The sequence below is a fragment of the Mobula birostris genome, chromosome 12 (genome assembly GCF_030028105.1).
Source record: "Mobula birostris isolate sMobBir1 chromosome 12, sMobBir1.hap1, whole genome shotgun sequence".
NCBI classification, from domain to species: domain Eukaryota; kingdom Metazoa; phylum Chordata; class Chondrichthyes; order Myliobatiformes; family Myliobatidae; genus Mobula; species Mobula birostris.
In genome coordinates this window covers 14,996,092-15,011,334 of record NC_092381.1, presented here as the reverse complement: position 1 = coordinate 15,011,334, position 15,243 = coordinate 14,996,092, and the positions used below count along the sequence as shown (strand labels likewise).

The window sequence follows — 15,243 nt, the reverse complement described above, 5'->3', positions numbered from 1 at the left end:
TTGATAGAGGTACACAAAATTGTGAGGGATATAGATGGGATAAGGGTGAAAGGTGAAACTTCTTCACTCAGAGGTTCGTGAGAATGTAGAATAAGCTGCCAGCACAAGTGGTGCATGCAAGCTCAGTTTCAATATTTAAGAGAAGTTTAGATCAGTACCTGGATGGTAGGGACATGGAGGGCTCTGGTCCCGGTGCAGGTTAATGGGAATAGGCAGTTTAAATGGCTAGGCACAGATTAGAGGGACCAAAAGGCCTGTTTCTGTGATCTACTTTTCTATGACCCTCTGACTAGGAAGATTAATAGTTTGGCACACAGTTCTGTAGTGTTCTATAACTCTAACTAGAGCAGATAGACCGAAGGAAACAATGAGTTCAACTGTCTTGGAGATGTCAGAGAGAATAGGGTAGGTTTTAACCTTAAGTGCTGAAGAATTGTCTTCATATTCGCTCATGGCACTATTGGCTTGTGGTTACAGTTAGAATGAATCACAGAATTGTTAGAGCACAAAGGGCAATTGAGCCTACACTATCCCACACTTTGTTGGGCATTCAACTCATAAAAGAAAAGTTTGAAGAGCCTTCAACAGATTAATTGTTTACTTGGACCATCCCCTTCCATTGAAAGTCTGTTCCTTGTTAATGTTAAATGAGCCACTGTTGGAGGTGGTGAGTTCAATGCTCAATTCACTCTGCAAAATTCCAGTTCATTTAGTGATTCAAATAAAATCAAAATTATACATTGAATTTCCAACTCAATCACAATTTAGGTCACGGTGAATGTGACACATCAAGTAAATCTAGACAGCATGTATGAAGCATTTATAAAAATGTTTTCAATCCTGCTTCCCTGGTGTAAGGTATGTGCTGCATTTGTACTGACAGATGTTCTGTGGAGTGACACAAAGAGTGATAATGGGACCCTTGTAATAACCCTGATGGTTTGCACTGAGAAGGGCGGTGACAGTTAGCACTGATCGATGCAACAAACTCGACCTCATGTCATAGAATCTCTCAATTTTCTCTGACAGCACAAGTTGCTCAGTTCAAAGACAATAAGTGACTTGCATTTAAATAGCACCTTGTCCATCCTCAGGATTTCCTAAAACACTTCACAGACAGCAAGCTGCGGTAAATTAGAAGACATGACAGCTAATTTGTTCATGACAAGCATCCACAAACAACAATGGGATAACAACTGGATTTTTTTTAAATCAGGAAAGATAAGTATCAACTTTTATGCAAACACTCCTGCTTTTTGTCAATATAGGATGTTTTGGATGAATCTGAGATGGCAGGCAGAGCCTCTGTTCTAAAGATGGTTTTTCCAACTGTGCAACACTCCCTCCACACACGAGAGAGTGAGTCCAGGTTGTGTACGTAGATAACAGAATAGGACCAGACAAATGGCCACCCAATACCAAGACAAATTGACTTTTTGGATATCAGAAAAGGCATCCGTTAGTCTTGCGAGACCATGGATCTGCGCCTGGAAAGTCTTCACTCTCCAGGGCACAGGCCTGGGCAAGGTTGTATGGAAGACCAGCAGTTGCCCATGCTGCAAGTCTCTGCTCTCCACGACACCAATGTTGTCCAAGGGCATTAGGACCCATACAGCTTGGCACCAGTGTCATCGCAGAGCAATGTGTGGTTAAGTGCCTTGCTCAAGGACACAACACGCTGCCTCGGCTGGGGCTCGAACTCACGACCTTCAGGTCGCTAGTCAAATGCCTTAACCACTTGGCCACATGCCCACGTTGGATATCAGAATCATGTTTATTATCACTGACATATGTCGTGAAATGTGCTGTTTTGCGGTAGCAAGACAATGCCATACATAAAAATACTATAAATTATAATAAGAAATATATATTTTAAAAATTTAATAAATAGTTCAAAAGAAAGCAAAAAATAGTGAAGTAGTGTTTATGAGTTGGTTCATTGTCCATTCAGCTATCTGATGGCGGAAGGGAAGAGGTTGTTCCTCAGGTTCAAAGTTCAAAGTAAATTTATTACCAAAGTACATATACCCTGTATGTCATCATTCAACCCTGAGATTAATTTTCTTCTGGGCATACTCAGTAAATCCAAAACCATAAATCTTTCTCCTCTCATAATCTACCTGGGAGAAAGATTCTTACTAACTACATTACCCGTTTGGGTGGCAGGGTGGAGATACATATCTACCGAAGGAGGTGTAATGTGCTCTTACCCTCTGCTATCCTGCAGATCACCCTTAGGCTTGGTGTAGCACCTGCTTATCCCCCCACCCACCCCGATCAGGGTCATGTGAAGCCATGGGATCAGGTGGTGGATGGTCATATGAGCTGCCGCTGCATATCACAAGTCCTGGTTGTGCGACCACTGAAGTCAGACAGATGATCTCTGAAGAGTATTGATGATGGCTGGGGGTGGGGGGGGGGGGGTCACCCGTCTTATGAAGATACTGCCCAGAAGAAGGCAATGGCAAACCATTTCTGTACAAAAATTTGCCATGGTCGTGGATAAGTCACGTCATATGACACGGCACATAACAAACAAATATTACCTGTGCCTTTATTCATTTAATAAACTTCTATGAGGTGCTTCCTCAGCTTTGTGATAGAGAATAAAGAGGATATGTGGAATGTGAGAGGGAATGGGTTTTATGGGAATGTGGCTAATGGGATTGCTGCAATTGGTCTAGGAACCAGCAATCCTTAGCAGGTTAGGCAGCTTGTGTAGCGAGAGAGAGAGAGAGAGAGAGAGAGAGAGAGAGAGAGAGAGAGAGAGAGAGAGGAGAGAGAGAGAGAGAGAGAGAGAGAGAGAGAGAGAGAGAGAGAGAGATAATGTTACAGGGTGATGAACGGCTTCTTTTCTGTCTGCATAAATTGTGTTTGACCCACTGAGTAATTTCAGAACTCTTTTTTTTATTTTGGTTTACAGTATTGTATAATTTATGTGCATTTTATATTCTGTGTGTTGTTTGAATTGGTCTATCTGAGATACTGCTGTAAATAAGTTTTTCACTACCTGTAACTCACTATACTGTGCACATGGCAATACGCTCAGCTGAACGTAAGCTTCCTGTTTTTATCATCAGGGATGGTACAAAGATAGGTGGAGGGGCAGGTAGTGTTGAGGAAGCAGGGAGGCTACAGGAGGACTTATAGATATCAGAAGAATGGGCAAAGTGGCAGATGGAATACAGTGTCGCGAAGTGTATGGTCACGCACTTTGGTAGAAGAAATAAAAAACTTAAGACCATTAGACATAGGAGCAGAATTGGGCCATTTGGCCTATTGAGTCTGCCCTGCCTTCCGATCATGGCTGATCCTTTTTTTCTCCTCCTCCACCCCAGTTCCTGGCCTTCTCCCCATAACCTTTGATGCCATGTCCAATCAAGAACCTATCAATCTCTACCTTAAATATACCCAAAGACCTGGCCTCCACAGCTGCACGTGGCAACAAATTCCACAAATTCACCGCCCTCTGGCTAAAGGACCATTTTGAAAGGGTGTCCCTCTATCCTAAGGCTGTGTCCTCTTGTCCTAGACTCTCCCAACATGGGAAACATCCTTTCCACATCTACCCTGTCTAGGCCTTTCAACATTTGAAAGATTTCAGCGAGATCCCCCCTCATCCTTCTAAATTCCAGTGAGTACAAGCCCACAGCCATCAAATGTTCCTCGTATGATAATTCTTTCATTCCTGGAATCTCCTCTGTGAACCTCCTCTGAACTCTCTCCAATGCCAGTACATCTTTTCTAAGATGAGGGGCCAAAAACTGTTCACAATACTCTAGGTGAAGCCTTACCAGTGCCTTATAAAGCCTCAGCATCACATCCTTGCTCTTGTATTCTAGACTTATTGAAATAATCATAGTCATAGTCATAGTCATACTTTATTGATCCGGGGGGGGGGGGGAATTGGTTTTCGTTACAGTTGCACCATAAATAATAAATAGTAATAGAACCATAAATAGTTAAATAGTATTATGTAAGTTATCCCAGTAAATTATGAAATAAGTCCAGGACCAACCTATTGGCTCAGGGTGTCTGACCCTCCAAGGGAGGAGTTGTAAAGTTTGATGGCCACAGGCAGGCATGACTTCCTATGACGCTCTGTGCTGCATCTCGGTGGAGTGAGTCTCTGGCTGAATGTACTCCTGTGCCCACCCGGTACATTATGTAGTGGATGGGAGACATTGACAAAGATGGCATGCAACTTGGACAGCATCCTCTTTTCAGACACCACCATCAGAGAGTCCAGTTCCATCCCCACAACATCACTGACCTTACGAATGAGTTTGTTGATTCTGTTGGTGTCTGCTACCCTCAGCCTGCTGCCCTAGCACACAACAGCAAACATGATAGCACTGGCCACCACAGACTCGTAGAACATCCTCAGCATCGTCCAGCAGATGTTAAAGGACTTCAGTCTCCTCAGGAAATAGAGACGGCTCTGTCCCTTCTTGTAGACAGCCTCAGTGTTCTTTGACCAGTCCAGTTTATTGTCAATTCGTATCCCCAGGTATCTGTAATCCTCCACCATGTCCACACTGACCCCCTGGATGGAAACAGGGGTCACCAGTACCTTAGCTCTCCTCAGGTCTACCACCAGCTGCCTAGTCTTTTTCACATTAAGCTACAGATAATTCTGCTCACACCGTGTGACAAAATTTCCTACCGTAGCCCTGTACTCAGCCTCATCTCCCTTGCTGATGCATCCAACTATGGCAGAGTCATCCGAAAATTTCTGAAGATGACAAGACTCTGTGCAGTAGTTGAAGTCCGATGTGTAAATGGTGAAGAGAAAGGGAGACAAGACAGTCCCCTGTGGAGCCCCAGTGCTGCTGGTCACTCTGTCGGACACACAGTGTTACAAGCACACGTACTGTGGTCTGCCAGTCAGGTAATCAAGAATCCATGATACCAGGGAAGCATCCACCTGCATCGCTGTCAGCTTCTCCCCCAGCAGAGAAGGGCAGATGGTGTTGAACGACTGGAGAAGTCAAAAAACATGACCCTCACAGTGCTCGCTGGCTTGTCCAGCTGGGCGTAGACACGGTTCAGCAGGTAGACGATGGCATCCTCAACTCCTAGTCGGGGCTGGTAGGCGAACTGGAGGGGATCTAAGTGTGCCCTGACCATAGGCCGGAGCAGCTCCAGAACAAGTCTCTCCAGGGTCTTCATGATGTGGGAGGTCAATGCTACCGGTCTGTAGTCATTGAGGACGCTGGGGCGCAGTGTCTTCGGCACAGGGACGAGGCAGGACGTCTTCCACAGTACAGGAACCCTCCGGAGCCTCAGGCTCAGGTTGAGTACATGGCGAAGTACTCCACATTGCTGAGGGGCACAGGCTTTGAGCACCCTGGTACTGACACCATCCGGTCCTGCAGCCCTGCTTGGGTTGAGACGTTTCAGCTGTCTTCTCACCTGTTCTGCTGTGAAGCCCATCGTGGTGGTTTCGTGTGGGGAAGGGATATAGTCATGAGAGCAGGGTGGGGGACTGTGAGGAGGGGTAGGAGGGGAGAGTGGGATATGTGTTGGTTGGGGGCCAACAACAGGTGGCTCATGTGGGGGATGGGCAGGGGCCACAATGTCAAATCTGTTAAAGAACAGGTTAAGTTCATTAGCCCTGTCCACACTGCCTTCAGCTCCTCTGTTGCTAGTTTGCCAAAACCCAGTGATGGTCCTCATCCCCCTCCAGACCTCTCTCATGTTGTTCTGCTGGAGTTTCCACTCAAGCTTCCTTCTGTACCTGTCTTTAGCCTCCCTGATCCTGGCTTTCAGGTCCCTCTGTATTGGCCTCAGCTCCTCCCTATTTCCATCTCTAAACGCCCTCTTTTTAGCATTCAGGATGTCCTTAATGTCCTTTGTCACCCATGGCTTGTTATTTGAATAATGAAGGACAGTCCTTGTCGGAACATTGCAGTCCACACAGAAGTTGATGTAATCAGTGATGCACTCTGTGAGCCCATCAATATCCTCTCCATGTGGCTCACAGAGTGCCTGCCAGGGCATGCTAATGAATGAATGCTAACATGGCATTTGCCTTCCTCACCACCAACTCAACCTGCAAGTTAACTTTAGGGTGTTCTGCACAAGGACTTCCAAGTCCCTTTGCATCTCAGATTTTTGGATTTTCTCCCGATTTATAAAATAGTCCGCACATGTATTTCTATTACTAAAGTGCATGACCATGTATTTTCCAACGTTGTATTTTATTTTCCACTTTCTTGCCCATTCTCCTAATCTGTCTAAGTCTTTCTGCATTCTACCTGTTTCCTCAACACTACCTGCTCCTCCACCAATCTACGTATCATTTGCAAACTTGGCAACAAAGCTATCTGTTCCATCATCTAAATCATTTACAGATGTTTGTATATACAGCATAAAAAGAAGTCACTGGCAGCCAACCAGCAAGGGATCCTTTTATTCCTACTCACTGCCTCCTACCAATCAGTCAATGCTCTAACATGTTAGTAATTTTTCTGTAATACCATGGGCTTTTACCTTGGTAAGCCGCCTCATGTGTGGCACCTTGTCAAAGGCCTTCTGAAAGTCCAAATATACAACGTCCACTGCATCCCCTTTATCTATCCTACTTGTAATCTCCTCAAAGAATTCCAACAGGTTCATCAGGCAGGATTTTCCCTGAAGGAAACCATGCTGACTTTGTACTATCTTGTCCTGTGTCACCATCACCTCATCCTTAACAATTGACTCTAAACATCCTCCCAACCACTGAGGTCAGGCTAACTGGTCTATAATTTTCTTTCTGCTGCCTTCCTCCTTTCTTAAAGAGTGGAGTAACATCTGCAGTTTTCCAGTCCTCTGGCACCATGCCAGAGTCCACTGATGTTTGAAACATCATTTCTAATGCCACCATAATCTCCAATGCTACCTCCTTCAGAACTGTAGTGTGCAGTTCATCTGATCCGGGTGACCAATGTACCTCTAGGTCTTTCAGCATTTTGAGCACCTTCTCTCTTGTAATAGTAACTGCACCCACTTCTCTTCCTTCACACACTACGTCATCAAGAATACTGCTATTGTCATCCACAGCTCCTGACTCATTTACTAGCAGTCCTATATCCACTTTCATTTCTCTATTATTTTTAACATATCTGAAAAAACTTTCACCATCCACTTTGATATTATTTGCTAACTTGCTTTCATATTTCATCTTCTCCCTTCTAATGATTTTTTTAGTTGTTCTCTGTAGGTTTTTAAATACTACCTAATCCTCTATCTTCCCACTAATTTTTCCTTTGTTTTATGCCCTTTCTTTTGCTTTTACAATAGCTTTGACTTCCCTTGTCATCCATGGTTGTACTATTTTGCCATTTGAGTATTTCTTCATTTTTGGAATACATATGTCCTGCACCTTCCTCATTTTTCCCAGAAACGCACAACATTGCTGCTCTGCTGACATCACTGCCAGCAGCTCCTTCCAATTTACTCTGGCCAACTCCTCTCTCATACCAGTGTAATTTCCCTGACTCCACTGAAATACTGCTACATCAGACTTTACTTTCTCCCTATCAAATTTCAAGTTGAGTACAATCATATTGTGATCACTGGTTCCTAAGGGTTCTTTTACCTTAACCTCCCTAATCACCTCTGGTTCATTACATAACACCTAATCCAGTATAGTTGAGCCCCTAGTAGGCTTAACGACAACTCTCACAACACGCTGGAGGAACTCGGCAGGTCGGGCAGCATCTGTGGAAAAGATCGGTCGATGTTTAAGGCCGGAACCCTTCGTCAGGACTGTAGAGGGAAGGGGCAGAGGCCCTATAAAGAAGGTGGGGGGAGGGTGGGAAGGAGAAGGCTGGGAGGTTCTAGGTGAAAAAGGTGAAGAAGGAATAGGGGAAAACACAATGGGTAGTAGAAGGAGGGGGAACCATGAGGGAGGTGATAGGCAGCTGGGGGAGGGGGCAGAGTGACATAGGGATAGGAGAAGGGAAGGGGAGGGCACTTCCAGAAGTTGGAGAATTCTATGTTCATACCAAGGGGCTGGAGACTACCTAGACGGTATATGAAGTGTTGCTCCTCCAACCTGAGTTTAGCCTCATCATGGCAGTAGAGGAGGCCATGTATGGACATATCTGAATGGGAGTGGGAAGTAGAGTTGGTGGGTGGCTACTGGGAGATCCTGTCTGTTTTGGCGGATGGAGCGGAGGTGCTCGACGAATCGGTCCTGCTCTAAAAAGCCATCTCTTAGGCATTCAACAAACTCACTCTCTTGAGATCCATTTCCAACCTGATTTTCCCAATCAACCTGCATGTTAAAATCTCATATGACTACCAATAGCTGAAGGTATAAAGCCAAGACATTTTTCTAAGTGGCGAGAAAATTCAAAAATCCGAGGTACCGTGCAGGATTCCCTAAAGATTAATTTGCAAGTTGAGTCAGTGGTGAGGAAGGTGAATGCAATGTTAACATTCATTTTGAAAGTCAGCTATTCTCTCTCTCTCTTTCCCTTTCTCTTTCTTTCCTTTCTCTCCTCTATCTATCCTATTCATTCTCTTACTCAGATTCAGATTTAAATTTGGATTTATTTGTCATGTGCACATAGAAACTAACAGTGAAATGTGTCACTTGCGTTAACCACCAACACAACCAAGATGTGCAGGGGGATGCTCACAAGTGTCACTACATATTCCAGTGCCTCAATGTTCAGCAGAACAGAACTGAACACAACAAATCAGAAAATACCAAGCAACATGAGGAAAAGAACTCCCATTGCTCACTCCCTCCCACCCACATACACATCCCTCTAACCCCAGGATAGGTCATCTTCTTTGGCCTCCAGCAGACACACTGAACCACAGCCACCGTATAAGGATAAGTATGTAAGGACATCTTATATGCCTCAACTGGATCACTGCATAATTATCTACGCTGAACTTGGGTGACCACACATGCCTTTAACCTTACTGTAAAACCCACCTTGAGCTCCGGACAGATGGAGCTCATCAGTTGCGGTTGGCAGCTCATTTAAGAGAAGGATGACTCTGATCTCAAATCTCTGCTGCCTTGCAGCTATACCCACTCATGGGAAAGGCTTTGGTAGTAAACCCCTAAGGGAAAAATCTGGAGCTGAGGTCCCTAAGGCAATCCTACATTGAGTTCAATGCTGACTAGCAACTCCTGCAACTTGGCTGGTGCCAGACTGTGTCAGTCTCTACCGTTCCTTTGGGTTTATCAGTTGTGTGCAGAGGAGGAGCTTGCTACATGGGCAACAGCTTGCTCTTCCACATCGTACTGCCCTGGCTTGTGTATCTAGACAGCAAGGCCACAATATCCATGGTCGACTCTGACAACAGAGGCAATCCCCCACTCCTCTCCCATGCAGATTTGCTTATCTGAACTTCCTCCAAGCTGATCGGCAATATTCTAACCAATGCACGGCTTGAGGAAGAGATACATTACCACCTGGTGAAACTTTTGTCTCTGTGCTGAACCGACAGACAAAATTGTCAAATATCTTAAATGTCACTCACATAAAACAACATTCAGACGTGAATAAAACTTATATATTGTATTCATTATTTTACAAACAGAAGTAACATTGATGCATTCAAATCATTTTAAAAGTGGTTAATGTTTTAAATTGTTCAATCTTTGAGCAATACCTCAGTATTTTGTTCTCTTTTTGTGTTACTTATTTACTTGTTTATTTATTTATCTCTCCCTTGCCCATTATGCCGCTGGCATTTAGGGTGCCAATGAAAGTCGTCCATGTCCGACAGTGGTTACAACTTCCTTTATCACGTCAGTAGCTTCCTCTCTGTTTTCACTAATGTCAGTCATGCAAGTCCTGGAAATGCCATCGCGCTCACGTATAGAAGGATCCTTCATTGCTGCTTCCGTAACAATTTTGCTTTACCAGTCAGGGTTGTTGGCCCTGAGCTGAACCCCCAAACCTTGAGGATCAGTGGATCACTCTAAGTCTGGCCTCTACCCTTTCACCTGTTTGATGGGTGACCCTACCAAAAGCCAAAGCATAAAGCCCTGACTCCAGCCGGCATGGCTCTCCAGGTCATTGAGGCACACAAGCCTCCAAACCACAACAAGGTTGTGCTCCTCTTGGAAGTTTACGTATGCATTTATTTAATAATTCTTATTGTAACTTACAGTAATTTTTTCAGTATGCAATGTACTGCTGTTGCAAAACAACAAATTTCATGATGTATGTCAGTGCTATTAATCCTGCCTCTGATTCTGATTTAATTTTAATGAGTAATAAGTTTAATATTTAACAAGTTGATAGGGTTGTTAAGAAGGTGTATGGTATGTTGGCCTTCATTAGTTAGGGAACTGAGCTCAAGAACCTCAAGGTAATGATGCAGCTCTGTATAACCCTGGTTAGACAGCACAGGGAATTTTGTGATAATTTCCGGTCACCTCACTAAAGGGATGATATGGAAGCTTTAGAAAAGGTGGAGAGGATATTTACCTGGATGCTGCCTGGACTGGAAAGGATGTCTTATGAGGATAGGTTGAACGAGCTAGGGCTTTTCTCTTTGGAGCAAGGAGGATGAGAAGTGACCTGATAGAGGTATACAAGATGAAAGGAGACAAAGATAAAGTAGACAGTCAAAGCCTTTTTCCCAGGGCGAAAATGGCTAATACAAGAAGGCAAAATATTAAGGTGATTGGAGAAAAGTATAGTGGGGATGTCAGAGTCCTTTACACAGAGAGTGGTGGTTTGTGGAATGCACTACCAGGAGTGGTGGTAGAGGCAGATGCACAGTGGGTATTTAAGAAGCTCTCAGATAGGCACATTTTATGATTGAAAATAGAGGAAAGTATCGGAGGGAATGGTGAGAGTAGATTAAAATGTTACAACATGGGCTGAAGTGCTGTATTGTTCTATGTTATACTGACATGGTCCAGGCAGAGGTACGGAACCGTGAGGATGAAAGGCAAGTATCGAAGGCAGTGAGGGTCACAGGTTTCCTGTATGAACTAGGATCTTCCCAAGCGCAAAATCACTTGGGCAGAGCTTTGAAGACTCAAGCCCTTCTGCATTTCGTTTCTCCTGCCCTGAGAGTATGACACTCTCCCTACACCATTACTGCTACACACATGGGGGCAAGAGAAGACCCTAACTGCAAGCTTTGTGGTCAGCAGAGTTCAGTGGGACACATACTGTTAGGATACAAAACAGCTTTAACAGAAGGACACACTGCTGACACACTGGAGCGGGAGAGGGGTAAAAAGAGACCAGCTGGCAGAGAGGCAGACAGGGCAGTCATTTTCATCAAGGAGAGGGCCATGCCAGTCATATCAAAGAGGCCCAAATCCAATCTGATGCAAACTGCCAAATCGTGGGAGATGAGGGCTGACGTGGGGAGGAAGCTGCAGTTCCTGGAGGTGGTGCAAAACACACTTCGACCAGACATCATACAGTGGTCCACCAAAGACAAGAAAATCATCCTGGTGGAGCTCACAGTACCAGGGGAGGAAGGATGTGAGGAGGATCATGGGAAGAAGGCCCTGAACTACCAGTCCTTCGTCCAGGAGTGCAGGGACAAAGGATGGCAGGAGTGGCTATTCCCCGTGGAGGTGGCTGTAGAGTTCCCGGCAAGGCCTGCGTGGAGGTTACTGTCTGCACTGGGCCTTGATGAGAGAAGCAAGAAGCAAGAAGCTCACGGGATGGGAGAGGAAGCGGAAAGAACTCTTGTTGGTCCTCTGTTGCCCCCATGTATGTAGCAGTAATGGTGCAGGAGTTGAGCTGGAAGTCAGGAGCAGAAGGGCAGTGACTTGGCCACTACTGCTGACCCACCAACTGGAGAGTGTCGTGGTTAAGGGTTAAAACACTCTGTGAAGGTTGGGCACCACCTGACAACATCTGCACCTGGCCAAAGGCTACAGTTACCTCATCAGGTAACTGAAGAGAGCACCCTGGTGTATGATGCAAGTATGCTTTATGTAAATTACCTGAAACTTACCCCTCTTGTTCGCCACCAAAATGAATAGTGTTGCCAAGACTGCTGCAGGTTTAGAAGACAGATTTTCCAAAGTAATAGCTGGGATACTGGGGAAATTTGCACTTCACCGATAAACTCCGAGGGGAGTGGCTGGGACACTAAGGAAATTTTGGACGTGTGTGTGTGTGTGTGTGTGTGTGTGTGTGTGTGTGTGTGTGTGTGTGTGTGTGTGTGTGTTTGCTTGTGGGCTCTCGGCTTTACCCAGGCTTGTGAGCTCCAGGCCACCTCTGTGGAAAGTTTGGTTCAATATCTCCCTCACAAGACATGGTGCATAGGACTAATGATAGTACTGCAGATGTCTAGCCAGATCTGTGAACAGCTGAAAAACAACTTGAACGGCTCCAAGCTCAATATATCCTATTTGTCATTTAGTTTGAACAGCATTTTGCACCTTGCTTTGTGAATTGCTTTCCACAGATACTGCAGGCTGCAAACTGACATGAATCGCAAGCTTGAGATAAATAATTCATACTGTCTGACACCAGCTGCGGCATTTTTTGTCTCCCTGCTTTGTGATGTGGTTTTGACAAAGTGCTAATACTCGATCAATTTACAATGTTTTCTGTTTTCTTTCTGGCAGGTTATTGTCAGGTACATACCTGAGTACTGGCTGGTTCACACTCGTGCTTGCAATGGAAGTCTGCCCTAAAATTCATATCTTTGGAATGATTAATGATGCTTATTGCAGGTAAGGTCACTGATGGGATTTTCTTTCACACTTCACTGAGCGACCCTGAAAATCTGAAAGGGTTCAGTTGGATAGACAATGTCTCTATGTGCCTCCTCAAAACTAGGAGGATATCTTGATTGGTTAGTGACAAATAAATGCACAGGAAATTTCAAGAGGATGGTTTGAATGTAGAATTCACTACCACAGGGAGTATTCGAGGCAAATTTCAAAGCTGCATTGAAGGATGAATGGTATAGAAGGTTATAATGAAAGGGTGAGGTGTTGCAAGATGTTAGAAGGCTTGTGTCACTGTCAATGTAATTTTAAGATATTGTCTTTTCACATTATAAAGTTGTTTCTCATGGTTCAGGTTTTTGCCCAACTGCAAGTTTATTACACAAACTCAATAAAAGATTAGGTGTTATAGCATCATCAAGTACCACAGCTCAGAAGTGGTCATTCGCTCCATCCAGTCTGTACTGTACCGTTATTCTGCCCAATCCTATTGACCCACACCAGACCTCAGGCCTCCATACCCTTCCCATCCATATACTTATCCAGGCTTCTCTTAAATATTGAAATTGAATCTGCAACCACCACTTACACTGGCAGTTCCTTTCACACTTGCACTCCCCTCTGAGTGAAGAACTTACTCCTCATGTTCCCTTCAAATATTTCTATTGTTGTACAGTGAACTAAGGCTACTTTCTCACCAAGGACACCCTCTCATCTTTCACTGTGATGTGTGGCCTGCACAACAGACTACTTAATCAGAATAAGTTATTGATAGAGCAGACTACTTAATTGATCACACCCATAGACCATACCCTGCAACTGATGCAAGATGGTCGTACTGTATATCTCTGCAAAATGCACTGCAATTACCCACCTAGGCTTCCCTGATGGCACCATCATGTGATGTATTGGACACAAGTGGGAAGCATAATGAGAGGTATTCTTTTTTTAGCAAAGAGCTTACACCAAGTAGGACAAAGGCAGCCGGTGCATGGGACCACCAGCACCGGCCAGTTCCTCATCCTGACATCATCCTGACTTGGTAATATGTCACTGGTCCTTCATCAGCACAGGGCCCAAATCCTAGAATGTTATACTCTGCAACCCAGTGGGAGTGCTTTCACAAGAAAGATTACAGTGTTTTAAGAAGGTAGCTTAATCAGCATCTTTCAAGGGCAGCAGGGATGAACATAAAACCATAAGATATAGAGAAGAATTTGGACATTCTGCCCCTTGTGTCTGCTCCGCCATTCTATCATTGCTGAGTTTTTCAACACCATTCTTCTGTCTTTTCCCCGTAACCCTTAATACCTTTACCAATTAAGAACCCATCAAGCTTTGGCTTAAGTATACCCAATGAGCTGGCCTCCACAGCCCTCTGTGGCAATAGATTCTGCAGATTCACCACCCTCAGGCTGAAGAAATTGCTCCTCAACTCAGTTTTAAAGGGACATCCCTTTATTTCGAGTCTATGGAAATGCCCTCCATGTCAATTCTATCCAGGCCTTTCAGTATTCAGTAGGTTTCAATAAGATACCCTTCATTCTTCTAAACACCAGTGAGTACAGGCCCAGAGCCATCAAACACAATATATACTGGCCTTGGTAATCAAGCCAAAAATCTGGTTTCTCATAAGCCCAAGGCAGACATCCCACCTCTCCCGGAAGTTCCAGGAGTCTCCCGCATATTGATAACAGCTCCCTGATGCCCACAAATTATATACAATATCCCGGAAATCGATTTTTTTGAGAGCGTGAGAGAGTGAGAGAGAGAGAGCGGGGGAGAGAGAGAGCAAGAGAGCCATGGCAGAGTGTTCCAAAAAAAGAAAATATAAAACGTACTTCACCCCAGACTACACTAAGGTGCACCCCTGCCTAACAGGGGTAAAAAATAATGACAGTGTTGCTCACTGCACTGTTTGCAACAGTGACTTTTCTATTGCTCATGGTGGGTTAAGACTGTAAAAGACATGTTGAGGTGTGTTTAACAGGTGTCATTCATTCATTAGCATAGCTAACTTTATTTAAACTAGCTGGCCAGCTGCTAAGAAACTACCCTATTGCAGACATTCCACCTCTCCCGGAAGTTCCGGGAGTCTCCTGCAAACTGATGGTGCTATTTCCCTGAAGTGAGTTTTTGCAGGGTGGGATGTCTGCCAAGGCAATCAATCTTAACCTCTACAGTTGTGAACTTCCTACTTTTCTGTAAAGAGAGAAAATCTCTATTTACCCCTTTCACTGAGGTGCTGATTTTTCCCTAGGATGTCAACGTATCACTTGATGCTCAGAAGGTACAATAAAACCTAGTGCTTGCTGACCAACCATTGTTGCAATTTCTATCTATGTGATGTAAAGGTGTAATGAGCAGTTTGGGCCTGTGAGCAGTATCAGAGAGCATTGGGTGTCGGGGTTACTTCATAGTCATAGTCATAGTCATAGACATACTTTATTGATCCAGGGGGAAATTGGTTTTCATTACAGTTGCACTATAAATAATAAATAGTAATAGAACCATAAATAGTCAAATAGTAATATGTAAATTATGCCAGGAAATAAGTCCAGGACCAGCCTATT

At 44.4% G+C, this 15,243-nt stretch overlaps 1 protein-coding gene across 2 annotated transcripts in view; it reads left to right on the top strand.

Annotated features, from left to right (window-relative positions):
• Positions 1-15,243, top strand: part of st6galnac3 (ST6 (alpha-N-acetyl-neuraminyl-2,3-beta-galactosyl-1,3)-N-acetylgalactosaminide alpha-2,6-sialyltransferase 3) — a 279,773-nt gene that overhangs the window by 247,482 nt on the left and 17,048 nt on the right. For both annotated transcript variants that reach the window (XM_072273355.1, XM_072273354.1), the window contains one exon: positions 12,566-12,673. In XM_072273355.1, coding sequence (XP_072129456.1) covers positions 12,566-12,673 — 108 coding nt within the window. The remainder of the gene's footprint in view (positions 1-12,565; positions 12,674-15,243) is intronic.